The 27,677-nt window shown below is 40.8% G+C and overlaps 2 protein-coding genes across 3 annotated transcripts; one reads left to right on the top strand and one right to left on the bottom strand.

Annotated features, from left to right (window-relative positions):
* Positions 1-1,032: 1,032 nt before the first annotated feature.
* Positions 1,033-12,273, top strand: LOC141592160 (protein SWOLLEN 1). Its single transcript, XM_074412754.1, has 15 exons — positions 1,033-1,250; positions 1,342-1,410; positions 1,935-3,688; positions 4,345-4,619; positions 4,755-5,125; positions 5,867-5,916; positions 6,003-6,107; positions 6,198-7,921; positions 8,095-8,203; positions 8,837-9,017; positions 9,933-10,000; positions 10,103-10,215; positions 10,419-11,267; positions 11,696-11,795; positions 11,888-12,273. The coding sequence occupies exons 3-15, from the start codon at positions 1,945-1,947 to the stop codon at positions 11,893-11,895; spliced, it is 5,697 nt and encodes a 1,898-aa protein (XP_074268855.1). The 5' UTR covers positions 1,033-1,250; positions 1,342-1,410; positions 1,935-1,944; the 3' UTR covers positions 11,896-12,273.
* An 818-nt stretch (positions 12,274-13,091) lies between these two features.
* LOC141592149 (O-fucosyltransferase 29) lies at positions 13,092-19,814 on the bottom strand. Of its 2 annotated transcripts, none has more exons than XM_074412734.1 (9): positions 19,190-19,814; positions 17,797-17,887; positions 17,022-17,098; positions 16,845-16,933; positions 16,544-16,733; positions 16,204-16,385; positions 15,517-15,619; positions 14,226-14,554; positions 13,092-13,634 (listed from the first exon to the last, which is right to left on the bottom strand). In XM_074412734.1, exons 1-9 carry the CDS (start codon positions 19,460-19,462, stop codon positions 13,283-13,285), a joined length of 1,686 nt encoding a protein of 561 aa, XP_074268835.1. In that variant the 5' UTR covers positions 19,463-19,814; the 3' UTR covers positions 13,092-13,282. The 2 variants fall into 2 exon arrangements, with proteins under 2 accessions (XP_074268835.1, XP_074268841.1); XM_074412740.1 differs by having other exon boundaries at positions 17,775-17,887; positions 19,190-19,756.
* Between the last annotated feature and the right edge of the window lie 7,863 nt (positions 19,815-27,677).

Below are 27,677 nucleotides of genomic sequence, written 5' to 3'. Positions count from 1 at the left end.
TTTGACTTCAAACTCCTTCAAATGCATTTTCTCCTTAACTCCTTGCTTGAGTTGATTAACTTTTCTCATCACACGAAGCTTCAACATGTTTTAGGTACAACATGAATGCCACAATTGCATATCTTTCTTCTAGTTTAGGTTTTCGTGGATCTTATTGAGGTACTTGGTATTGGGCAAAATCAGAAATAAAGATGAAGGAGATAAGAAGAAAGATAAGGAGGATAGGAGAAGAAGATGGTTATGAATGAGAAAAGGTTAAATGAGGACAAGAACGAGGAGAGAAGAGAGGGTGTTGAATTTTTTCCAGGGAAAACAGAATGAAAGGTTAAAAAAAAAAAACAGTTCTCACATGATAAAAGGAGTAAACAAAGTCAACGCCGGAGTTTGTCCAAAATTTGGCCGGAAAATGAATTTGAGGATAAAGCTGATGGCAAATGTGTAAATAAATTATAGTAAAAATGACCATTTGGTCAAGCTTTTTACTAAAAAAGGATAATGGAGAGTTTGGTGTGGATGATCCATATTTAGTAAGTGGGGTCGTGGGGAGTTTGGTGAAGACGGATTAAATACCGTTTTAAACAAGTATTATTGTAAGTACACGGATTTTATACACCCCCACACACCAATCCAACGCACTAATCACATCAACCCTCATCACCCACCCCCCCACCGTTAGATCAAACACACCACCCCTATTTTTTTCAGACCACCCCATTTTTATACACCCACACTCCTTCTAAAATACATCGATAACATTATAGTATCACATTCGTATTGTACTATTCACACTCTTGCGCTGTCCTTCTCTCACCTCATTATCGGTTAAGATTTAAGATCGTCATATTGTATTTAAGTTTAAAACGGATCAAATATTAATTCATACGAAATATTATATTTACAAGTATATACTCTACTGAGACATTTTTTTTTTTAAATTTTAAACCTGATACATTTTTTTTATCAATCTAAATATCTAACTATTCAACTCGTTTCATACTTAAAACGGATATTACGTCTCAAACATTCAAAATCACACATTTTGTACAACCTCCCCCCACTTTTATTCGACCGTATCGTATTACACACTCACAACACTCTCTTTCTCTCTCCTCATTCTCCCCCCTTTTTTTATACAAACAAAAATCAAAACTCCGTACTCTCTCAACTACACTCTCTTTTGCTCAATCCAAAACCCTCGATTTCTTACTTTCTTCGCCGGAGATTCCTATTTCCTCTTTCGATTGCTCTACGTAAGTTTAATTAACTTCTAATTCAATTGATTTTTGATTTGTTTCGTGATTTCTGAAAAATTAGGGTTTTTTGGTGCTTTTTTTGGTGTAGGTTGAGGTAAATGACCGTTGTCAACGCGATAAATTCGACGGTTTAGATTTCGTCACCTTATGGAGGGAGGTAACTTCTTTCTTACTTTTACTGTTGTGCTGTTCTTCATTTTTGCTGTTTTCTTTTTTTAATTTTAAATTTGGTAGTTTTAGTATAAATTAGGGTTATTACTGTGTATAAGTATAAATTAAGCATGTAATTAGTTCAAACCAGTGAAAATGAAGAAATGTTGGAAATTCGGTGTAGTCAAGAAACTATGTTTTTTTTTTGGGTGTAAACCATCCGGTTTAATCCGGATTCGAGCCGGGTAGGGCCACTAGGGCGGTAAAGCTTTCCCTCATGAGATTTAACACTGCCGCGTTCCCAGGACTCGAACACGAGACCTCTGGTTAAGCTAGAACAACCCCTTGCCAGTTGATCTAAGTGCTCATGGATAGTCAAGTAACTATGTGGTGTTGAATTAATTGTAGAGTTTCAAATATTCTAGAAACATTTGGAGTTAGAAATGTAGAAGATTGAAGTAGGGAAATAGTTGTTGGTTTGTATTATTATCTGTGGGGTTGTATATTTACTTATGGCTTGTGTTGTGCTAGATCAATACCAATGGATTATGATGACAATGATATCTCGCGGCATAGTCTTCAATTAGCCAGTGAAGGTAGGAATAGAAATTCAACGGGGCTAAAACCGTACGAGTTTCCAAAGTTTGACTTTGACGATAATCTCCAAGGTCATTTAAGGTTTGATAGCTTAGTTGAGAACGAGGTATTTTTGGGTATCCCAAGTCAAGAGGACAATCAGTGGATTGAGGATTACTCCCAAGTAAGTAATGGAATGGAGTTTAACTCGGCTCCAGCTGATCCATGTTCAAACACGAGAAGAGATAATGTTTGGTCTGAGGCAACATCCTCAGAATCTGTCGAAATGCTATTAAAATCTGTTGGTCAGGAAGAGATGATGCCTGCAGCGAGCATCATTCTTGGGACGAGTGTGTGTAAGGATCAAAGTGGTTCAGCAAGACATGTAGAATCTGATATTGACTTAGATACGAGAAACTCTGACAACATGGGACCGAAGAATGAATTTCATGAAGATTCTAGTCAAAACAAGCCCCTGGATGAGCAATTGCCTCTTGTTGAAGTATCTGCACTAAATTCTGAAAATGCTGGATTATCATTTGAAAATCCTCATAATCTGACCCAAAACACCGTGTCTACAACGAGTGTCATTTCAGCAAATGAAGGAGAACATGATACTGAGCCAGCTGATGAAAATGTACAAGAACCTAAAACAACTGGTTGCTCCAAAATGGTGGCGCTTGGTGCCTCTGAAGCCTTAGTGCAAAAAAATGCTGATGTTCCACACACAATCTGCAACGAGAGCGGACATGAAATTAATGCTTCTACTCGGACAGGGATAGAAGACACTGTGGTTTTGGACCAAAACACAAGAAAAAGTGGTGTTGATATATCTAGCATAGGTGATACCCCTTGTTTAGAGTCCAGAGTAGAGAACAGTGTAGATACTGTTGCGGCAAACCTTGACTGTCCCAAACCAAAAGATTCTGGTAGTATTCCAAGTAATAAAGAGTGTAAGCTGTTATTCCCAGAAGGATATGAGAAGACGTCCTCAAGAGCTTCACTGCAGACTGACGATCTTGAAATTAAAACATTGGCTACAAGTAGCGATATCGGAAGTACCCTTGATGGGATTCAGGAAGGGTCTGTAGATGGTAGCAACCAGCATTCTGCTGAGCCGGGGTACTTTGCTGAACATTGTACAATACCTGATGGAAAGAGGGATTCTTTCATACAAGTGATTCCCAGACCGGATAATTCAATGTCAGAGGATGTGCAGACAAGTCAGTCTCCAAGTAGGACATTGTGTGAGACACCTTTGTTAATAGTGGAGACTACGAAAGACACTACAAAAAGGGCTGATACGATTAGTGGTACTGATATTAGTAAATCTATCAAGCCGGATTTGTTTTCTTCTGATGTTGGAAACCACCAAACTACAGTGGTTGAAGGATGTGTTAATGATTCATCATCCACCCAACAGGGTCTTGGTGTGCATTTGGCCGGTGATGTCTCTGGTGTTTCCTCTCAAGTGAGTGAAGAAAACTTGCCTCATGCACAAGCTGAAATTTCTGTACCTGGAGAGGTTATTTGTGGAAGTAGTGAGCAGGATGGAAAACTCCCTGTTTCTCCTGGTAATTTGGATCCTGAGAATGTCGAAACACTCACTACTCACTTGGAAACTCAGTCTGTTGGTGAAGAGGAAGTGATCAAAAGTAATGATGGTCTTCATAATTTACAGGGTCAAACCTCTGGCGGAATGGAAACAGGTACTATACACACTATTTGATAACATCCACCCAGTTTACTATAGGAGTATGGTTTTTTATATTTTTTTGTTCGTTTATTTGTTTGTGATACTTGTCGTTTTTTTAGATTGTCAGACTTTTGTTTACAATATGTTTAAGGAATAGATCTTATGGGTATAAGTTGCAATCTTTGCTCACAGAAAGTTTTCTCACTTTTTAGACTCTGAGATTTTTGTTTACAATATGTATAAGGAATACATCTTATGGGTATAAGTTGTAATCTTTGCTTGTAGAAAGTTCTTCCTTTCGAATCGGGCCTTTGATTTAAAAAAACTTCCAAGTTCGATGATATAAATGAAAAGGAAAGAGTAATACATGTACTTTGTGCTTATTGCTATGTTACTCCGAGTTTTCATATTACCCTCCTTTGCCCAAGTCGACCCAGTTTGAAGTTGATATTTTGACATATGTATGATATCTGGGCACTTCATTTTAGGCGAAAAACACGATTCTTTTCATTAAATCGAAGGACACTCACACATCCTCGTTGTAGATACTTCTAACCGAGCCTGAGTAACATTGGGTCACTGTCTCCGCAGACGAATGTTCTTGTTCTGCTCATTCGCTTTGTATTAATCATATATGTATCTTTCCTAAAATGCGAGTTATGTGTCCAGAGGTTGATAAGACGTCTTGTGGATCTCCAACCATTATTAGTTCAAGTGAACCTTCTGGAATGGAGACTAATGGCCCTGAAGATGCTAAGGGTTCTGAGACCACAGAACATGCTATCAAGGGTAGCCAACCCACCTCTGAGGATGCAAAAGGAAAAGATTTACCAGGAGATGACAACAACTTTACATTTAAGGTGAACGCGATGCCAGATACAACCCGGGAGTCAGAAACAAGTTGGTCGCCGTTTCACGATGCTGACAAATCCATCCCTACTATTGTAAGTATGTCAGGCATTCAAGAGACAATATTATGACATACTAGATTAAGTATTTAAATTCCCAAGTTCAGTAGGTTTATATTGCACCAAAGTTCTTGTTAGCTTTTCTTTTAAATCTTCAATTGCGCGTTCTAGGTGGCAAATGAGAGTATACCTCCCTGCAAAGGGAAGATGGAAAGAATGCATTCGCCCAAAACTCCTCGTCAGAGTGCTCGGACTGCGGATGTAGAGTCTTCACAGGGGACTTCTAAAGGAACTCATGAACGCAAAGGAAGACGAACATCAGGCAAAGGAGCTACTAAGGAGACTGCCAAAAAGGGAGGTCAAGCAAAGGGCCCAAACCAAGAGAATTCTGCTGGAATAGATAATAAAAATCTTAGTAATTCATTGAGTGCACCTGGTAGTAGTCCATATGTCCAATTTGGGCACATGCAGTCTCGGCAACCTTTCACGGATTTGCAGCAAGTTCAACTACGAGCTCAGATCTTTGTATACGGATCTCTTATGTCAGTTATTTCTCCCTTATATCTTTTAGTATAATTTGTCAAACACTCTTTTATACAGTATATGGTTTTTTGCGAAACACCACCTTTTATTCAAAAAATTGTGTAACACTCCCTTTATAATCATTTTCTATGTTTAATACTTCCAATTTTCAATCTCCGGTGAGAGAAACCAATTTCCAGCCATTTACTCGTTTTGACATGTGAGAAGAAAAAATCCTGACTCCTCTATTTCTCCCTGATTCCTCTAATTCCTCTCTCACTAAGCCCTACAATAAATCCATCACCTTCAATATCATAATCAACATAATCATACAAAATCCTCACTCCTCTTCTCTTTCACCATAATTAAATCGCCAAATAACTTCTGGGTTTATTAGGTAGAAAAAGAGGCTGTGAAAGTATAAGAGATGACAAACAAACAAAAACGACCGAAGATTCAAAATTGGGAGTATTAAACAAAAAAAAAAATTGATTAAAAAGGGAGTGTTGCACAATTTTTTTGAATAAAAGGCAGTGTTTTGCAAATGACCATAATTAAAAAGGAGTATTTGACAAATTATCCTATCTTTTATTTTATTCCTATAAGTTGATATATGCTTCATTGTATTAATGCTCAAGAATGTACGTATACGTGATATAACTTCTAGCTTTAACTTATCGACAACCCACTTTTGTACATCTTTATTTATATGAATCATTTTACTTTTCATGATTATGGATTTGTTAATTTTCATTTTGCAGCCAAGGAACCGCCCCGATGAGGCTGTATGGTTTCAGCCTTTGGGCCGTCGGTAGGTGCTCATATATATAATGAAGTTTGATTACGTTCTGAGTTGCTGCTTCTGAGTTCTGACACGCGGCTTACGCGGATTTGTAGATGCAGGACGGATTACTTGGGATTCTGTTTGGCGTATTGCTGTCGAAAGGGTTCGGACCCAAAAGTCTAATTCCAGCCCTGAAACACCTCTGCCTTCACCCTCAGGTAAAGTTCCTAGATTTTCTTTTTCTATGTTTCCGACTCTTCATTGGTCAGAATTTGATTATTGTGCTAATCTGATATGGAGCACTACAGGTGCCAGGGCCTCTGATTCGGCGGTTAAACACTGTTCACATCCAAGTAAAGTGCTATCCACACCTGTAAGTAAAGTCAGCAGTAAGGATACTCCTACAATAAAGGCGGGTCCTATGATACCATTGTCATCACCTCTTTGGAGCATTTCTACACCGTTGCGTGATAATTTGTCTTCTAGCACAGTGCATAAAGTGATGGGGTTTCAGCAGACTGCTACACCTTTGCATTCTTTTCAGACTCCACCTATAGGGAGCTTCAGTGGTCATTCACCTTGGCCATCTCAAACATGCTTCCCTGGTCCATGGCTGGCCTCTCCACAAACCACTTCATTTACTCCTAGTGTTCAGTTCCAACCAGTAACCATGACTGAAACAGTGAAGTTAACGCCTGTCAGAGATAATTCATTGCCATTAGCCTCTGGTATGAAGCACACGACATCCGTAACTGCTGTTCACTCGGTGGCTCCCGGCCCCGTGTATGGAGGAGCATCTCTACTGCGTGACACAAAAGTGATACCACCTGAGCTACATTCTAGTGATTCAAAGCCTAGAAAGAGGAAAAAAATTGCGACCTCTGATCATAGTCCTTCCGCTTCAGCCTCTGCACCTCAAACACTGCCGGTCGATGCGCTTCACTCTTCAGCTGTTGGTGTTTCAGCTCTTGCACTTCCTCAACCTGATGCTACTCTGGGTTCATCTATTGCTGTTGATTCCATAGTTTGTTCCGTAGACACCTCTAAGAAGTGTGAACCAGACACCATGAAGGGTGTTATGTGTTCTGACGAGTGCCTGAAAAATGTCTTGGAAGCTAAGAATCAGGCAGAGAATGCTTCAGTTCTTGCTGCTAATGCTGTTACTCACTGTGAAGATTTGTGGGGCAAGTTGGCTAAGGAAAAGGAGTCTGGACTTACCTTGGAATCGGAATCAAAGTTGATTTCAGCGGCTGCTGCAATCGCTGCTGCGGCATCTGTTGCTAAAGCGGCTGCAGCAGCTGCAAAGGTTGCGTTCAGTGCCGCACAGCAGGCGAAATTATTGGCTGATGAGGCCTTTCTTTCCAGTAAACATGGTGTTGTGGTTTCATCTAGTGCAAAATCCTGCACTGATGTGCACGATATACAAAATGCTACACCGGCATCTATATTGAAGTCTGAGAATTCGTCTAATGAGCCAAACTCAATTCTTGTTGCTGCAAAAGAAGCTGCTAAGCGGAGGGTTGAAGCGGCTTCAGCTGCTTCAAAACAAGCAGAAAACTTGAATGCTATAGTGAAAGCTGCTGAGCTTGCTGCATCAGCAGTTTCTCAAGCGGGGAAAATTGTTGCTATGGGTGAGCCATTATCTTTGGTTGATCTAATAGAAGCTGGGCCAGATGGATACTGGAAATTACCTCAGACTCAGGCAGAGCTGGGTGCTAGATCGAGTGATGAGAACAAAGACAAGTTTAAGGCTCCTTATTTAAAAGAAGTTGATGATGTTCATACCAAGCCCTCTGGGGTAGTTTCAGTAGCGAGGGGAGGATCAAGGGAAAGGAGTCATTTCAAGATGCACCAAGGGGAGAGATTAAAGGACTCTGTGGATGCTGGGATGAGTCATACTGATGGCATTATGGGGTCTGTTGACGCGCAAAAACCCAAGTCCGGGAGGGACGGAGAAGAGTCCCTCATGGCAACTAGTAATATGCAAAATACACTTTCTGATGAAATCATCATGGAGGGTTCTCATGTTGAGGTTTGTGTCTATTGAATAGACTTCTTATCATGCTTTTGTTTCTGCTCTTTAATGTCTAATGTATTAATGTCCATTTGTTTCTTGCCATTTAGCTTTAGCTCTAGAGTTTCTCATTTCATGTGAACTATTATTAGTTTTAGTATTTTTTGGATGACTCTTAATTGTTTATGTAGGTTTTGAAGTGTGGACGTAACTTGAAGTCAGCCTGGTATTCCGCAAAAGTCTTAAAGTTAGAAGTTGGAAAAGCGTATGTGTTATACAACGATCTCGCTTCAGAGGAAGGTATTCCTCACAGTTAGTCATGTCGATTGCATCTGTTCTTATTTCCTCTTACTAGAAAACAACAAATAGAAAGCTCCGTATTAAATTGTGAGAACAAATATATTTCAACAGTTATCAAATTGAAGTTCTACTACTGTATATCTAACATAGGGGATTGGTGGCCCATAGGGCTTCTGGAATCAAACATGTAAAATTAAATGTCTTTTAACAACAGGACAATGTAGAAAAAATTGCGGTCGTGCTAGATAGTTGTCCTGCGGTTCATGAATAGCAGCAAACCTGCCAATCTAGAGCATTCTGTTCCATTGTCACAATTTGATTATATCCTTTTTATGGTTGTCCTGTAAGATAACACCGAAAATTGAAAAACGTTGCCTTTGAAGATTAGTCATGTTTCTTAATTCTTACGTTGCAACCCTCAATAACAATATGCAACTTTTCTTAACCAACTTTAATTTTGTTTTTGAACCACATCTATCGGCTTAGAATTCCATTCGCTGTTTATTGTTTAAGATGATTTTGCCTGAATGTTCCTTTTCTTTTCTCACCTTTATTGGTTCTCTCCTTCATCCTTTCTGAAAGTCGATAAAAAAAGAGCTGATATAGATTTACCTTTTCTATATGTAATCCTAGAATCTGGCAACCTTTGTGAGTGGGTACGGCTTGATGGTGAAGGGGAAAAGGCTCCTGTGGTACGTGTTGCCTATCCTTTTAATTCGTTGCAATATCAAGGAACAAGAAAGAGGCGCAGGGCTGCTTCAGGGGATTACGCTTGGGGCGCTGGTGACAAGGTTGATGTTTGGATTGATGACTGGTATGCTACTGTTATTAATCTTTGAAGACATTTATCTAGTACTCCCTTCGTCCATCCAAATCATTTAAGTGTTTTATTTTTGCGGGTCCGTGCTAGTAAATTATTTTTCCTATTTAGATATATGATGTGTGACGGAGACTTCTTACCTCACTTGCATATGCTTACATAAAAAGTTAATCTTACCACAAAGTAAACAGTTCGCATGGATAGAGGGAGTGCCTTCTTTGTTATTTTCTTGTTATAATCCCGTAGGTTGTTGGGCCCATATAACAAGGATATTTACCTATTTGGCTAGTAGCTTGTCATTTACTTTCGGTGTTCAGAGTTTCAAGGTATTTCAATACTGATTTTACCTGGTAGTTATCTGAGTGTGGTGTTGTCTATGTGCCAGTCTCGAACAATACAGCTTCAACTATATGTATCTATGATTTTAGTTTGAACCATCAGGATTTTCAGAAAGAATACTAGTCGTAGTTTCTCAAGTTTGATGATAAAAAATGATTAATAGACGCTTGGTTGGAGAAAATTATATTGGTTTACCGTTTATGTGCTCCTTTATTGAGTAGAGAGATGTTTTATTACAATTGTTACGCTTATCGTATTTAGTGAATCTCATTTCTCCCCACCTCCACTTGTAGTGATTCATGGATCTTCATTGAAAGCATTGGGACTTGGGAGTCGAGAGACTCCAAACTTATTATGTTGTTATTTCTCCAGTGTTTTTTTTGTTGTCTTTTACTAGTTTTTAGGGTTTTTATAGACCCTTGTTAGGTTGCTTTCCATGTTTTAAATTAATTTTTCTTTGATTCCACGTTTTTTCTTTCAAGCTTGACTAGCTTTTCTTGCTGGATCTAATGTTTTATAGTTTCTGTTGTTCATAACTGACAAGTGACAACTCCATATTTTTGTTTCCAGCTGGTGGGAAGGTATAGTAACTGAAAAAAATGAAAAGGATGAAACCACTTTGAAAGTTCATTTTCCAGGTTTGTCATTTTTGAGTTGGTGCTTTTTGGACTTGTTTGTGGACGAAAGCTACCCATTTTCTGCCCTGTTTTACCCCTTTATGCTCACTCTACTTGTTGCAGCTCAAGGAGAGACCTCAACTGTCAGGGCATGGAATCTTCGGACATCACGTTCATGGATTGACGGAAAGTGGGTTGAATGTACTTCTTCAAAACCTCATCACTCTTCTGATCAGGTATTATATATGTTAAATGTATACTAGAACGCTTGCCCATTGTTTGGATAGAGGGATTTATGGGGGATGGGAGGGAAAACTTCCTTACCTCCCTTTCCTTTTTCTTTGGAGACTCACACGCGGCCCGGGCGTGGTAAAACCTCAGATAGACTTCGCTTGATACTCATCAGCATAACATGTATATATCCATTGTTTGTGTTCAGAGTGATACACCACGAGAGAAACGACAAAAGATGGGAAGTCCTATCAATGGGAAGGACAAGTTATATAGTGAAGGGAAGTTGGCCGTGAGGGATCCTGTGGAATCAAAAAATTTGCCTTTATCGATTAGTGAGAGAACATTTGACATAGGTAAAATTACGAAAGAGGTTAGTAAGGGTGTTGCACGTAGACCACTGAGGTCTGGGCAGCAGAAAGAGGGATCAAGAGTGGTATTTGGGGTTCCAAAACCTACCGGCAAGACGCAGAAATTTATGGAAGTCAGTAAACATTTTCCTGCTAGTAAGGGTGACAACCGCAAGGAGGCATCTGAGCAGGTCAAATTTCCAAAGTACGTGATGCCACAATCTACAGGAACACAGGGATGGAAAGTTCCTTCAAGAAATGTAACCAGGGAAAAAAGAACAGTTGAATCTAGACCAAAAGTTCCTAGCACAAGAAAATCTCATCGGACATTGCCTCAGAAAGAGAATTCTGGCTCTAGATCAGGTGATGTGGACAGCGGTACATATCATGGTACTGATGCCGAGGATTCTGTTGGTCATGATGTTAATTCGTCAGCGAAGATGGCAGATCATGGTTTTGGTGTTACTGATGAGCCAGCAGAAGCTCCTTTATCATCTTTGATTTCCCATACTTCGAGCTCTGCTTTGAAGAAGGTCCCTTTATCACATAGTAGACCGGGAAGACTGAATAGAGGAAAATTAGCACCTTCTGGTGGAAAGTTAAGTAAGATAGAGGAAGAGAAAGTCTACGCTGCTGATTCTGGTAAATTTGTTGATGAAGCTTCTGGACCCCGTAGATCTAATCGGAGATTTCAGCCGACACATAGAGTAAGTACTCTGTGTTAATTTGCTACAAAGATATATTTCTCTTTTTTCACTGTGTATGGTAAATTTTAACTGCATACTGTTAGAAGTTGAGATTATACGAGATATGTGGTAAATTTACTAAAATACAGAGTAGTAAAGAGCTGGTGCATTCTTTTTCATGTGTACTTGTAACTGGGCCCATTTGATGTGTACATTCGGAAGAATAGGACGGGTGGGAATCAGACTGGACTTGTGACACGAACCATTTACTAGACGTGGTCATGGCCAGAAAACTGCCATTCTATTAGTAATCAGTGGGAAAACACCACCTTCAATACAAATGCTTCCTGCAAGCTTATCTGCTCTTTCTGGGCCTAGATAATCTACCTAGTGACGAACGGACATTGGTGGACACTTGATAAGTATTCAAGGTTTTTTTTGTAATGCAGTTATTGGAAGGCCTGCAGAGTTCTATGGTAATTCCCAAAATGCCCTCCCTTTCACATGACAAAGGTCAGAGGAATCCGAGTAGGAATGTGTTCACTAGAGGTATCATTCTACTTCATAAGCATAATTGTCGAATTTTTCTCACTTCATCCCCACGATAAAACATGACAATGTTATCGTCCTCCTTGTTACAGGAAAATAACCACGTGAGACGAAAAACCACGAGGATTATCCATCCCAGTACTGTTCTGGAAGAACGAACAAGCTACTGATTTATTAGGCTATATCTACATTCTGTATGTATATTTATAGTTTGCATTTAGGAGGTAAGACTTGCATTTACCGTAATTCAGCAGTAAAATCTGTTGTGTAGATGTTTTTAATTTAAATGTAGGGTCATGTAGATTGGGGAGCCTACTCTTAGGGCCTCCCAACAATTGTAGAGCACATGATTGCACTTGGTATAGTTAGGCGTCAAGATGCCTCTCTATAACAATGTGCTTCTTTGTTCAATAATTGTCGACTTCTTTTGAGAACACGATTTCGGATATTTGAGATTTGAGGACTAGTTGTCTTTAAATGTGATGTATGGACTCTGGAGTCAGGGAACATTTTGAAGGTGTGAAGTGCTGATGGGATCTCCGGTTGATTCGTGATTAGGGTTTCATATGGTCGGAAAATTGTTCTATAAGACCACTCTTACTGTAAGACAGGCCCAACTAAAACAAAGCCCAATTTTTTCTTTTAATTTCTTACTTTCACTGACTACTCCCTCTTACTACGTCCCGCTCTCCCCTGATGCCTATAATTATTCGCCGCTGATCATGATCCTACCATTTGGCTCGCCCCATGGCGTCAATCCTACATCGCTAGGACCCCCCTTCACAAAGTATTCATCTCTCGTGAGTTTAACTTAAAAACACAAGTTATCAAATTACAACTATTAGCTATTAAGCGCAAAATTGATTACAAAATAAAGCAAAAGTCTTAAAATGTGAAGAAGTTGAATTAAAAATAAATGTTCTTAAACTAAAATCTTACGCGCTTTGCTGAAGTAAAACATGACTCGAACCAGGAGTGTCAAGTTTTATGCTATAATTACGATATTTAATTGTGTAATCGTAAAAAAAATATGTAATTGTACGTAAAAAAAATATGTAGTCTCCCATACGGCACCTTTTTGAGATTTCATACGCCGTCACCGAAATCTCCCATACGGCCCTAGATTGAGTCATACACTCATATACTCCACGACCTATAGGCTATAGCAGTTGCTGTCTAAGGATGAATTTGGCATGGAGTATGTAATTGTACGTACATCTATTACGATTAACGAGAGGTTCCATTGATTGAAACATAATTTCCTTGATTATAAATCTATAGACATAAAATAAGATGGTTTTAGAGTCGGTTTTACATCTCAAGATTCGATCTTTGGACAATTTCCTTTCTAGCCTGATATTTACATCAATCTAGCTCACATTTAACTGACAAACCCCGTCAAAAACACTGCATCAACGCTAACACCGCCTTTAGGTATGATTTTGATAAAAAAAAAAGATGGTCACTGTAGCTACAAGTTTTCACAATCACACCCGTCGCAAAAACTCATCTACGTCAGCGTCCTTGGGGGAACCCCAACCCTCTCCAACAGTTTTGTTTCCGAGTTTACGCCAGCCATCACTAACAGAAACATCGCCGTTGTCTTCAGATGTTCCATTAATAGACGGCCTGATACGCCTCTTGCATATGCAATCAGCAGGAAATTCTTGGAAGTCTCCTTTTCCTAGTTTCATTTCATCCGGTTCTCCCATGAAGCCCCTCTGAGCCGACTTGACCTTTTTCGCAAATGTACTCCACCCCATTGTGTCCCGAGACATGAATAAAGCACTAAGCTTTTTCGCATTGGGTTTAATTGTCCTCTTGTGGCCCATGTACCGCCTGAATAACATCCGCGAAATGCTTAGTAAGTGAGATATCTTACAACTCTACAACATCGAGAATTCATAAAAGGATTCTTGTTATTTTTTACATATTATATAATCCCAATTTACGCGTAATAATAGATTAAGCATTACTCCATATGAAAAAAAAATGCTCTTTAATTGATAACATCCTCGTTAAAAAGACCGACTATTATGTTTCACATTTTCCAACACTAGATGATATCGCACAAGAAAAACGACATGATATGTTTAGCAGCATTCGGCATATTAAGTCTTCGGAAATGTTTGTTAGTGATAGCTTGACGGAAGAAAGAAGACGATTTATTTATTACTCCCTCCGTCCAGGTCAATTGTTGTCCTTTGGTTTTGGCACAAAGACCAAGGAAAGGGGAATGACCAATTATTAAATGACAAGTGGAACAAATTGAGTGTGAATGATCAAATTGCTCATCAAGTTCATTCTTTCTGGATAACAATTAGACACCCCAATATGGAAAAGGACAACAAATGACCGGGACACAGGGAGTATTCAGCAACACATTAGCGGAATAAAATTTCAGGGAAGTGCGGAGTAAAGAGCTCTTACCTTCGACCTGCTAGTATCTTTGCCATGTTACCATTGTTGTTGGTGACAAAGACATCACTCTCATCACACACAATGTAGTCTATAGCAGCTAGGCGGGAAGCGAAGGGCAACAGAGATTTCAACTCCTCGGCAGCAAGCATATCTTTTGTGTAGAAGTTGGGGAAAAGTCCCCGCAGAGGTTGTAGAGTGGCCTCCCCACCATAGATTTCGCCAGAAGCCACATACAGATAGGTATCATTTTTGAAGCCTAGTGCTCTAAGCATGACACCAACTTCTTCGGGAGTGAGCGGACATTTCCCTCTTTTACGCTCTTCAAGTGGGCTCAAATCCTACATACATAAAGAACAATTTAAAATAGGATAAACAACAACAACAAAGCCTTAGTCCCAAAATGATTTGGGGTCGCCTAACATGAATGTCATTCAAAACCGTTTAGGCGTGTGAAACATTGTAGAATAAAGTCATAAACGGAAAAGAATTTGATGGCGTATCAGCTACCAAGGAAAAGAGTAACTTTACATGCAAACTTTGTAGTACACTTCGGATGAAAAATGATTACAACACATTTGCAGAAGTTGGGTCGAAATTATTTATTTTACTAGAATGGTCGACTCTCAAAACTAAATGGCCATCATGTCCGACCAACAAAGGAATATCTAACAATAATCATACAGTCATTAGCCACCATAGGAACAAATGCTAAGTTGCTAACATTGAGGTAGTTTTTTTATTTATTTTTTCCGTTTGAGGCAAAATATAGAAGAAAAGGTAAAGGCAGAATGGATGCTTACACGATCTTCGCCTAGAACTCTAGAAGCACGAACAAGTGTAATATTTCGTTAAAATGGAAAATGTTGAAATCTAGAAGTTTGTACTCCAAAATACGAGTAAAAGTTGTCACACTGGCGACTGAACTAAGACATGGTGTTGCAAGTATAAAGTTTCAATGGCAAATCATATTCAGCAAACTCCGAGCAATGGTAAGGACAACTTAATCACGTATATGAGAACAATCTAATCAGGGCGAGCCAGTGGTTTCTACAGATTCACAGGATAGGAATTGTTGAAAATTTGAAACTAAGACTGAGAAGACTAAGACATGAGACTGCAGCCAAAAAAACATAAATTTGGCAACAAGTCTTGTATGATATGGTCTCATATCAACGTGAGAGCAACCAACCAAATCCGTATGCATTCCTTACTTGTTTATAGGGTTAAGGGGTTGGTCCCACATGTACAACCGTCTCATATAAGTTTTTGTGTTAAGATAAAGTAAGGTAAAGGAGCTCACCGGTAAGGTGTCCCAACGCTTCCTTATTTCACGAAGCTCGTTTCTTTCCTTTTCACCTCCCCCATAGTAGCACCCTGAGAATGCCAGCATGTCAGGTTCGAATCTGCACGAGTTCTGAATTATCAAACATAGTGCAGGAAGAAACTGTACCCTCAGATTTGTACAAGATATTTTAAGTTAATCCAATTCCCCAGCCATGATGGCATGCAATTCAAGTTTGTTCTTGAGTCAACAGTTAGAATTTCAAAGTGAGCAGTAAGTTGTTTACATTTCTATTATAGGCAAGTTAGTTCACTTCTAAGGAAATTCTGCCCTTGACCAACTCATGTGGGCAAGTGTCCCCACATTAATCACAAAGATATAAAAGCTATGTTGTTCGGACTCGTCTATAAGTATCCGATACGGCTATTTTTCGACCAAAATTCATGTTTTGGCCTAAAACGGAGTGTCCAGTGTCCGTACCTATGTCCAAGTGTCAAGGGTCCGACTCAGGGACTTGACTAAAAATGAAGAGTCCGAACTTAACTCAAACGCAAAAGATACGGAGATAATATACTTAGAACGAGATAATATACTTAGAACGAGAAGGCTAGAAGCAGCTGAGTAAATGAGCTCCATGAACAATCAAACGTAATTATATCAACCTTCGTATTAACTAGTTTAAACTTTAAACTCAATGAAACCAACCTTACATGAACAGCAATAAATCGTGATGCCATTCGACGTATTCTCATGACTACTTTAGCACCAAGTTCCTGAATAGGCTTGGTAAATCTCAGAGCATGATAGTTAACACGGCATCGTAACTTCTGAAGTTCTGAATCAAGGTCATTTGCCAGCCTATAGTCAAACTTGTATAGCTGCACAACCTGCACACATCTAAGCACTGTCAGGCTTCGAATATCTTCTATTAGAACAGGATCACGTGATTTAAGCATTTAGTTTGGGAGTCCTTTCAATGTCATATTAGCGAAAGTATAGAAAAAGATAAAATTTGATATACCATGGGAAACTAAAGTTTTCTTACACGTCTTCTCAAGAGTATAGGTAAGACTAGCTCAATATAGTCTTCCGGGGTTGATTTTCTTGGCACTCGCATGGTATATGGTGGCTTTTCCATAGATCTCATGACTTTATCAGGCACTCTTTTAACAATTTTCACATCTTTGGCAAGAGAATGTATGAACCAGTCAACATCAAAAATGTCAGCGAAGTCACTACACAGCAGAAGGAAAAAACAAATCAGAAAGAGGATTACGAAGGTATGATTTATAAATTTATTCTATTCTATTTGGTGGCCGCATTCAACTTAATCAAAGTTCTTATACCTCCCATCTTTCCAGTATGAATTATGATCCAGTGAAGGAACTACCAAAGTAGCATTGAGTATGCGAGCTACAACTACAGCGTCTGTTATCTGTGAAAACAAAATAAAAGAATAAATATGCGAAGAAGCATTTACAAGTTTACAAGCTTAATAGTTACACATATGACTTCCCACTTACCCCGGTCCTTTGTTGATTGAGCCCTCCACTAGTCGCTATAAGCAAATAGCCATTTGATAATCTCTCAGGAACCGCCGCTACATAGAACCACAACAGGAGCATTAATTTATGACCATGTACCACTCAACTTATTTTTAAACGACTCAAAGCGAACTGAGGCCCTTGTAGCACTGAGGACCATGGAGCATGACGAAAGCACAAATCTTGTAAACAAAAGACGCTGTTTTCGCAAACGAATTTGTATTTTCAAAGTAACTTTTTCTGCAACAATACCCTTTTTTGGATTTTAAATGAGGCTTACAAATAAAGGTAATGGGGCAAAGAGAAGGGCATTAAAAAAGAACTAGAAAGATGCTAATAGCATAATCGAATGCCTTGCTAGCTACACCATATTCAGAAGGCACAACGAGGACTTTTGGCTAGTGACTTACTGAGCCTTAGGCTAGAGCATGTCCGAGGCGCATTTTCAAATTAAGCCACCGATAATATCACATGTCAGAGTAGGAGCGGGGGAGAGTCAATAGTCCATTCATACATCATATATACCCAACTAAACCTGGTTTTGTAACAGAGAACTGAAGGAAGGGGATACATATGAAATGGTAATGCAAAAGATGAGGCGGCTTTTTATCGATAAAGAATATCATTCCCCCCCATTTCAACCATTATTCTCATCTTTTAGAGCCAAAAGGAAGGACACACACTTTTGAATTCAACGAAGTAGGTAGGAGAGGCGGATAAAATGAGACTTACAACGAAAATAGATTGCACTTACAACGAAAACGTCGCCCTCTTTTACTGCATCCATAATAAGCTTCTGTATAACTTGATTTCCATATATTAATTCGTTCGCGATGGCTTGCAGCCTACAAGAACAGAAAATCACATTATTCGCACAGATAACAGCTTCAAAACTTGCAGAGCTATTTAGAACAAAGATATAACACTCTCAGGAATCAAAATGCTCTTTGCTATACCGGGTTATAAGCAACTGCATGTGAAAGAGACGGAGGGCAGCTAGTCTCATCAATCAATAGCACATAAAGCAAGAAGCATACTCAACTGAAGATAATCCACCCACCTAACTCACCATGATGGAATTACTCACCGTCTCACTCAACAGTCAACACTACAGTTATCCCCTCTAGTGCCATTGGATAAGCAAGTAAAAAAACAAAAGGTTCTAAGAGAGTAGTAGCACATTGTCGATGCTCTTTACAAAGCGGAAATCCTACACGCACACTGCTTTCTCAGCAGGCTACCCCATACCAACCCAATCATTGTGCGTATTTCCCTGCATTAAGCAGAAGATTTTTTTCCTTTTTTGCTAAAAGTGAAATTATTCCTAAAAATGGCTAGTCAAACACGAGAGAATTCATCATAGGCTAATTGCCACTCCTAATAGAGTCACGATGCAGATACAAAGCTACATGTTAACCAAGCAGCCCCCCTCCGCCATTGTCATCAGAAAAGTGACAATAGTACTACTAAGAACCAAGCACTCATCAAATCGGCTCTAAACAAAAAAACTACAGCAATGGGATTTATTATGACTTAACTTCTAGAAACAACTACTATGAATACCAAGCTAACAGTTGTGACAGTCTGAAATGTACTTCCTCATAACCAAAAATCCGAAATGTACACCCTCTCCTCTAGTCTGAAATCTACTTCCTCGTATCTACGTAGTAGCGTTATTTTCCTTTCTTGGCCAATTCAGTGGAATTACTACATTTCTAAATCTGGCTAAATCATTCCTAATTGGCATTTCCCTACAGTCTACCCGACTTGCACTCCTAAATATCGCGACAAAAACAAATGGAGCAATTTCAAAGAATACGAGAGCATAATTAACTACACAAAAGGAAATACTAATAACAACCCACAAAACTGAAACCAATAAAATCCACCAACATGTATATTAATACTATACTACTCAGCTGGAGCACAACACTGTTGCAAACTCCATGAATACTTGCACATATATGATCAACAAAAACATCAGTAACTACATTATTGATAACTTCCAAAATTAGTACTACTCTTTCCGTTTCAGTCATTTGTTTACCTATTATAATAAGCGTAGAAGGTATTTTAATCGAAGTTAAACAAATGATTAGGACAGACTGAGTAAATTGGTAAAAAAAATAAAAATAAAGAGAGAATACCCATGTATTGTAGATGCCCTTCTTAATCAAACTTTGAGAGTAGTACTCAAGATCAGAAACAACATGTCCAGTAAACAAAGAAATTAAACCAAACCCAAACAACATAATCCCACACACAAATGACCATGAAATTGGCTTTCTTTTAGATCTCCAACAACTTATATTTTGTTGTTTAACATCAATTTTGCTATTATTATTATAACTATTAACAACTAAATCAGCATTTTCATTAAAATCAGCATTAGCATTACAATTACCATCCGAAAATTGCATTTTTTAAGGTTTATCTACTAACTCATAATCAAAAGTTACTAAATTGGGAATTTGAAAGTTAGAACCCTCGAAATTGAATTGGGGGTAGGCATAAAGAGGATGAATTTGAAAAATTGAGTACAAGATTTTAATATCTGGGTAGGATTTAAATTAGGATAAAAAAATTACTAAATTGGCACTACTAGAGTTAGAACCCTAAAAATTGAATTGGGGGTAGGCATTGAAATTGAGAGAAAGAGGATGAATTAGAAAAATTGAGTGACTACCCAGATTATATAATGGGATTTAAATATCTGGGTAGGATTTAAATTGGGATGATCTTTATTCTTGAGTGAGGTACAAGTGTTGCAGTGACGTAGTGGACTTAAACACAAAATTTTATTTAAATGAAGGATACCATTTCCTCTCATAAATGACCCAAATAGGGGAGAGAAGGAAGCACATGTGCCCCCACCTTGTCTCTCTATCCGTTTTGTAAGTGACATTACCCGTCATTTGCTCCGACCCGTCTTCAGCAAGACTAACTGTAAAAAGTGTGTATTTAATGTAAGTGGTTTATGTTTATGGGTATGTGACTTAGCAAATGGGTCAATTGAGTCGGGTTAATTTTGGGTTGGGTCTGCACATTTCGGGCCAGGTTATTTGGATTCAGGTCATTTTCAGGTCAACTATTATCAAGTTATTTGTTGATAATCTGTTAGCAACAATAAAAATTCGGGTCGGGTTATACTGGATCGGGTCAAGTTCGGGTGTCGGGTTGGGTTATTCCGATCGAGTCATTTTGGTCGAGTAAATTTTGTCAGGTTTAGATATGTCCGGCACAAATGAGAATTCGTGATCGTAAAATTAAGCGATATTTTAACTAAACAATAAGTCTCTTTTAATTCTTTAGTCTAAGAAAGTATGAAAGTGGTAGTTATTTGATCCGTTTTAAACTTAAGATAAATAGTGCCAGTCTTAAATAAGGATTTGTGTTAACAAAATACCGTAGCTTTTATTTCGTACAAATCACATTTATTTTATAATAAGGGCATGGAAAAATTTATAGTTACTGTTTTTCAATGTTTTATTGTAAAATTGTTTTATATGAGACGATGATCTTAAATGACGGAGAAGTGTTGCCCTGAGCCGACTGAGGTAATGGAGGAAGTGGACATAAAAAGTGTGTATTTAATGTAAGTGGATTTATGAAGGACCATATGAAAATGAGAGAAAATGATTTTAATTCTTTTAGATTTTGTATTTATAGAGACTATCATTTGTTTTAATTGTTTGTGCTCTTTTTATCTAGCATCTCATTGATTTTTTCTTGGACTAACTAGCGTCTCATTTGATAAATGATAACTATTGATTTCTGAATGCTAGTGATTGATTTTGGAATAATAGGAACAAGAAGATTTTTGTGTTGGCTTGTTTTATTATTTTTGTCCCATTTTAAGTCGGCTTTATACATAACAATTTCTCTTTTTATATTGTATGGAGTATTTGTTATAATAGTCAGTTTTTATAAATTTTAGCTTTTTTTTGGTGCATACCGTTCATTTATCTGAATTCGAGTCGGATAAGCCTATTAGGCGTCAAACTCTCCCTCACGAGTTATGAGTTTTAATATTGTTGATTTGTTGCATTTTTATGACTCGAAGATGAGACATCCGATTAAGGTAGAACAATCATTTATTAGTTGATCAAAGACTGAATTTCTGCATGTCACTTTATCTTTTCACTAATTTTTCATTCTTCAAACTCGAACTCATATATCCTCAAGCTCACTCAAATAATTTGTCACCTAAAATATCCACTTAACTTAGGCTCTATTCGTTTGAAATTTGAATGAATGGTGAGCTAAGTGGAATCAAAAAAAGTGAAGTGAGTTAAATGGAGCTGAATTGATTTGAAATTTGCTGAGATGAATAGAGCTGAAATAAACTAAAATGAAGCAAACTGAATTAAATTATTGAATTGAGCTAAATTGAATTAAAGTGAGCTGAATAAGAATTAAAATTAAACCGAAAAAAACATGACCTTAATTTACTCTATTTTTTCTTACTAGATTTTTATATCATACAAATTAATAAAACAATGCTAACCATATTATTCATTGATCTCAGACTTGAAAATCCAAGACCCATTTCAACACTTCTTTTTACATTAAAGTTACTTTTTTGGTATTTGCTTAAAACTATGCAAGTATGAGCTTCAAACTCTTACTGGTACAGTTGTACGTCTTCTCATACTGTATTAAAGTTCACAAAATCTCATTGAAGACGGCACGTATCCGTCATTTTGAAGTGACGGATACCATTTCTTCTCACAAATGACCCAAATAGAGGAGAGAGGGAAACACATGGGGGTGCCCCCACGTTGTCCCCCCTATCCATTTTGTGAGTAGCATTACCCGTCACTTACTCCGACCCGTCTTAGCAAGACTAACTGAAGTTCAGTTAACCTGCTCGTGAGTTAGAAAATGAAAAGCATTAAAAAAAGATTCGTATATGGTTCTGGGTTACACCCATCAAATACGAGAGTGTCAGAAGTCCAAAATATTCCATCCTAAAACCAATTAGAGTAGATCACTCTTTCCTATTTATTCAATGTGGGAGACTAACATGCGCTTTTTCACACGGCCCCTCACATGTAAGATCTTCTTTTCGATCCATCAACCATTCCTTTTCGAACCTGTTTCGTCGGGCGGGAAGCTAGGAACATTGTCGCTTTTTTGGACCCGCCAAATTGTGGCCCAGTTTCACCTTTTTTCGGATGAGAACATCGTCGCTTTTCCGACCCGTCTTCGCCTCATAACCCGGGACTAAACATTGGGCTCTGATACCGTGTTAGATTCGTACATTAGCCTGGATCGGCCTCACTTAGTAGGAGAGAGTGTCCACTTCACAAGCCCAAAGATGTTCCATTTCAAAACCAATTGACAATGGGTGGAGTAACCCCTTGGGTTATAAAGTAAATCACTCTTTTATATCAATACTATATATTAATTCCAGAAACCAAGGGACTTTCATGCAATTAAATAAATCTATACACATTAATTATACTATATAGTTTTAAATCGCTAGCGCCGTGTGATGGACCTGAACAAGGGACTTCAATGCAAATATTATATAGGTTTGGTTAAAAATATAAATTTAGAAAATATTAGAATATGGCGAGTTTCCTTAAAACAAACGGGTCCCACTTATGGTACTAATTAGTATAAATATGTTAATTATTTAACATACATAAATATAATATATAAGTTGTTCCGGGTGTAATTCCAGAGCAGTTATATGTTACCACCCGTGCTTGTAGAATGACGTCTTTAGTTGAATCCTCCTTGCGGTCTCCTGAAACGATGAACAAACTGAGGGCTCGGCTTTGGACCGAGCGAACTCACTCCGACGCTCAAGTCAGTAACTTAGAGAGGTAAGTGGTTGTTACTTGGCAAAATACGAATTGTAGAGAGATAAGGAAGATATTACCAGATGAATAGTGATTCTTAGGTTCAATTGTGGATCCTTTCCTCAATGATAGTTGAGGAGTATTTATAGACTTTCACCTTTTGTCACGTAGTGGCCAAGTGGCCAAGTGGCTAGCAGGTGGAAAGACTGATCTACCCCTCGGCCGAGGGACCTATGGCAGGCCGGCGGGCCCTGTTGACTCACCGCCGAGGGGTCTTGGATATGAGTTCGCGGATGTGTGCCCTGGCTGGCTGGTTGCCCGGCCGGGACCCATCCGACAGCCGACAGAGCCTCGTTGTTAAATTTGTCTAAGCCGTTGACTTGCTGTGGATATCTTTGACCTTGCTCAATGTGTTGACTTGGTCAGCGGGTGCAGAATATGCCCCATCATAAGTATATGTTATATTTTGGAAACTATTAAAAGGTAAGTAAATCAATTCAGATTTCCAAAAAATATAACATTCCATAATTCATTCTGCGCAAGTGAAATTTTTCTGCCCCGGCTTCTTCTACCTTGGCGTGGCTCTGCTTAGGCCGTACCATATCCCCCCTCCACATGGTTGTGTAATGGACATCCGATGTGGAAAAGGCAATGACGCTGGCCGAGACCGGGGTGGAAGTCTTCGGTTGTTTTGATTGCCCCTGGCCGGTGCTTTACGGCCTGGTTGATCATATGGCGGCGGAGAAACAGATACTTAGGATTTTCTTTGAGGAAGATGAACAGGCAGAGAGATATGAAGGGGCGTGTTGAAGACGCTTGGTCACTTTGTTGCATTGGTTGACATTCAAAGTTGCAACGATTGACATTCCGTGGTGCATGTCCGACACGTGTCCGATTCTTGATTGGTCGACGTTTCATGGGTGTGCCCTGATTGGTCCCTCTTCATGGGCTTTCCTCTATAAATAGGGTACTTAGTCCCTGAAATTGGCCACCAATTTCATTTCCTCAAAAATTTCCTTCTTTCTAGCCCTTGTGATGAAACCTCTCTCTAGCTTTCAGAATTATTACTCCGGCGTGGCGATTTTCTTCAAGGTAAACAAATAAATTCTCTCTTTAACTCGTAAGTTTTGTTGTAACATGTCTTCTGCTGGTGTTGGACCTAGTAAGCTGCAAGGCTGGGGGTTCCCGTCGCGTCTTGGTGAGGAGGAGATACTAAACGCCATCCCGATAAGGTTTGGGGGCCCTAGGTCTCCGTCTCCGAAGTCGATCCAAAAGCTCCGGAGGGTGGGGAGGATGATGATGTTGATGATGACTGTGAGGAAGGATTCCTTACGGTGAGGAGAGGCCGCCTATCCTGGGCCACGGCGAGGCGTGCGTGGTAGTCTCCGACGTGCCTGGACCAATAAATTCGCTTGATTGTTTCTGGTGGAACTCTTTTCGAGGGTCATTTCTACTTCGGTGAGGGGTACAAAATTGTTATCCCAGGAAGGGTCAGCGGTCTGTTGCCCTCCTCAGGGCATATCGGCGTATATATCAGGCATCGGAGTATGGCCTCCGGTTTCCTTTGAATAAATACGTCGCGGCCATCGTCAAAGCTATGAACGTTGCCGTGGCTCACCGCATCCGTTGGTGTTGGGGACGATAGTTGGCCGTGTGGCTCTGTCTTTTCAAGGGGGAGGTACCTACAGTTAATTTATTCCGCCGGCTTCATCATCTTCGGGCATCGACCCCCGGTAAGGTGGGGTGGTACAGCGTGCAGATGGAGCCGGGCACCCTCTTCGTTGATAAGCTTTCTTCTTGCAAGGACTGGAAGGGGCGGTGGGTGTATGTCAAAGTGCCGGATGACTATCCTTTGCCCCGGTCCTTCCAGCACCAAGTCAACTTACGGTGCGAGAGTAAAAGGGAGCGTGAAAAATGGGTCTCCCAGAGTAAGCACAAGATGGATGCCAGCAGGGTTGCTCTTAGTGCGACGAGGAGCGGGCGATCTGTTGTTTGATCTTTGAGAAGGGATGGGTGCCCCCGACTCAGATTATTCTTCAGGATGAGCTGCTTTGCCGCGTCGGCCTCATACCGGCCCTCAACCAGGGTGAGTAGGGTCGGTGTGAGGCCCATTTTTGCCTGTTACGCTCCTGTTTTTAGAGCTTTGTTTTACTTCTTTTATGTAACTTTTGTCTGGTTTCTTGCAGACCGGTTTGGCTAGGATCTGTCTGAGGAAACCTTGAAGAGGTTGGGGCTTGATAAGGACGGGAACGTCGTTGAGCAACACCCTCAGGCTGACACGCGTGATCGTAGATTGGCTCCCAACGAACTTATGGACAAGCAGCTGAAGGCGCTGGATCAGGCGGCGGCTCAAGCACGGGTTCTCGGGGTGTCGAAGAGAACATCAAAGGCAAGGTCAGGTCTGCGACGTTGTCGATCCCAGCTCCCTCTTCAACCCCAACGGTTCAGAAGGAGCATGTGGAGGTCATCGATGTCTCCGAGGAGATGGTGACCGTTGCGAAGGGCCCTCCTTCTCCCAAGAAGAGAAAAGAGCCATTGCAAACCTGCATCGCTGCTGGGAAAAGACTGATTCACCCGGTCCTCCAACTAAGAGGGTCCAGACTGGTACGGACCTAACCTGTGGTTCAGACTTAGCTGGTTCATTATGCATTCCCGATGACAGACTCTCTGATGTGTCGATGAATGTTGACATGGATGCTGTTGTGTGTAAATTTTTGTAGATCGCCGTCGGCAGCCGCCGTTCTTCTTGAGCGGCAATTAGAGAAGTAGCCTGAGAAGGCGGGTGATAGGAGTGTCACCGTTGACTCGCACTCAGGAAGGTTCCCCCGCCGAGCTTGTGGCGGAGGGTACAAAAATATCCAAGAGGCTGGCGAAGTGGACTCAATCGGCCGGCTCCTACATTATGGAGCAAGAACAGGCCATGGCCCGGTGGCCATCGATCCAACGGCTCAAGCTTGATCTCTCCGCTGCAAAGGGAGAAGCCGGGAAGGCTAAGCTTGACCTCCTGGCTGCTCGGAAGCGTGCGGAGGAAGTTGAGAAGCGACTGCGGCCGAGAAGGCCAAAGTTGAGGCCTGGCTGATGCCACCTCTGCCCGATTCTTTGGAGGAGCGGGACAGGTATAAGGGTGGCTACGACGCCGTTGTTGCCAAAAGGGAAGAATGGAGGGGATGTATGAGGCTCGGTCGGAGGCTCTCGCGGACACTAGGGTCATTTCTTGCCCAAAGAGAGAAGGACATTGAGGTGCTTCAAGATAAGATCCTCCCGACCGTGCGCTCAATTCGGGATCGGCCGAGGAAGCGACCGGGGAGGCAATCAAGAGGCTCATTCCCGAAGACTCCTTTCCATGGGAGAAATTTGAACAGCTTACGGACGAGATGGCGGATCCGCGGAAAAGGCGGTTGCGGAAAAAGAGGAGGTGGCGAAGGCGGCTCGGATAAGCCGAGGCCAAGGCGGCCTATGCTGCAAAGGTGAAGGAGGCCGAAGAGGAGGTGAAAGGGAAAGGTCAAGGCATGTGGAGATGGCAAGCTTTCCTCTGGGCGGGCCACCGAAGAAGTTGGCCTGCCTTGCCGATGGTGGGCAAAGCATCAGCGTAGGGAGACGGGCGGTCGTCACCAGACTCACCCGGCATCTCGGATAGCTTTAGCTGTTCGGGGGCCAACTACTGAGCCTTTCCTCCCTGCCATCTTTTGGCGCTTCAAATATCATGTCTGTAATCTTTTGCTTTTCCTTTCCTTGTTTATGTAAAACTCTGGTAGGTTGCGTTTTGGCTTATCCCTATGGGGACGGCCGTCGTCTGCACTCTTCTTGTTTGTAATCCGCTGTGATTAATGAAAGTTCGCTTGTTTTGCCTCTGGCTTGGCCGAGGTCTTTTCTTGTCTTCTTGCGTTATTAATTGAGCGCTCTTTCATCTTTACCTTCAGCTCAGCCGAGGTAGCTAGAATGTGTATCTCAACTGCGTTTAACGTCTTTTTCTTGAACATGTTAGCGTGTTGGTCGCTTCCTCTTTCACTCTCGGTCTGGCCGAGGCGTCGGATTTGCATTTCCCAACCGCCGTTGTGAACATGTTAGCGTATCGACCGTTGTGTCCCCTGCCTGGCCATCGGCGGACCGAGGCGACCAGGGGTTACGGCGCGACAGCGTAAGTTGGCGTTTCGATCGTTGTGTCCCCTGCCTGCCCTTCGGTTGGCCGAGGCGACTAGGGGTTACGACGCGACAGCATGAGTTGGCGTATCGATCGTTGTGTCCCCTGCCTGTCCTTCGGTTGGCCGAGGCGACTAGGGGTTACGACGCGACAGCATGAGTTGGCGTATCGATCGCTGTGTCCTCTGCCAGGCCTTCGATTGGCCGAGGCGACTAGGGGTTACGACGCGACAGCATGAGTTGGCGTATCGATCGTTGTGTCCCCTGCCAGGCCTTCGGTTGGCCGAGGCGACTAGGGGTTACGACGCGACAGCGTCCTTGGGGTGACTGCGCGGCTTGGGCCGTGGCGTCTACCTCGATATGACTGCGGAGGGGATAAACACTTTGATGGAAAAATTGAGTGATTCTTCATTAGATGTAAACCTGCGTTGGGGTGCCAACAATTGTTTTGGACACCTCCGCCGCTACACAAAGTATTTCCTGAGATTGTCAGTGTTCCAATGGCTCATCAGAGGCACACCTTCCATGTCGGTCAACCGGTATGTACCCGGCCTCATTTCTTCAACCACTTTGTAGGGACCCTCCCAGTTGGCCGTTAGTTTACCATGAATGTTTCCCTTGTTGGTGGCGGCCGACTTTCTTAGGACTAGATCCCCTACTTTCAAGTCCCTTTTGTGGACTCTTC

Source organism: Silene latifolia, chromosome 1, assembly GCF_048544455.1.
Source record: "Silene latifolia isolate original U9 population chromosome 1, ASM4854445v1, whole genome shotgun sequence".
Lineage (NCBI taxonomy): Eukaryota > Viridiplantae > Streptophyta > Magnoliopsida > Caryophyllales > Caryophyllaceae > Silene > Silene latifolia.
The sequence above is the reverse complement of the archived record's forward strand: the minus strand, read 5'-3'. Positions and strand labels throughout refer to the sequence as shown.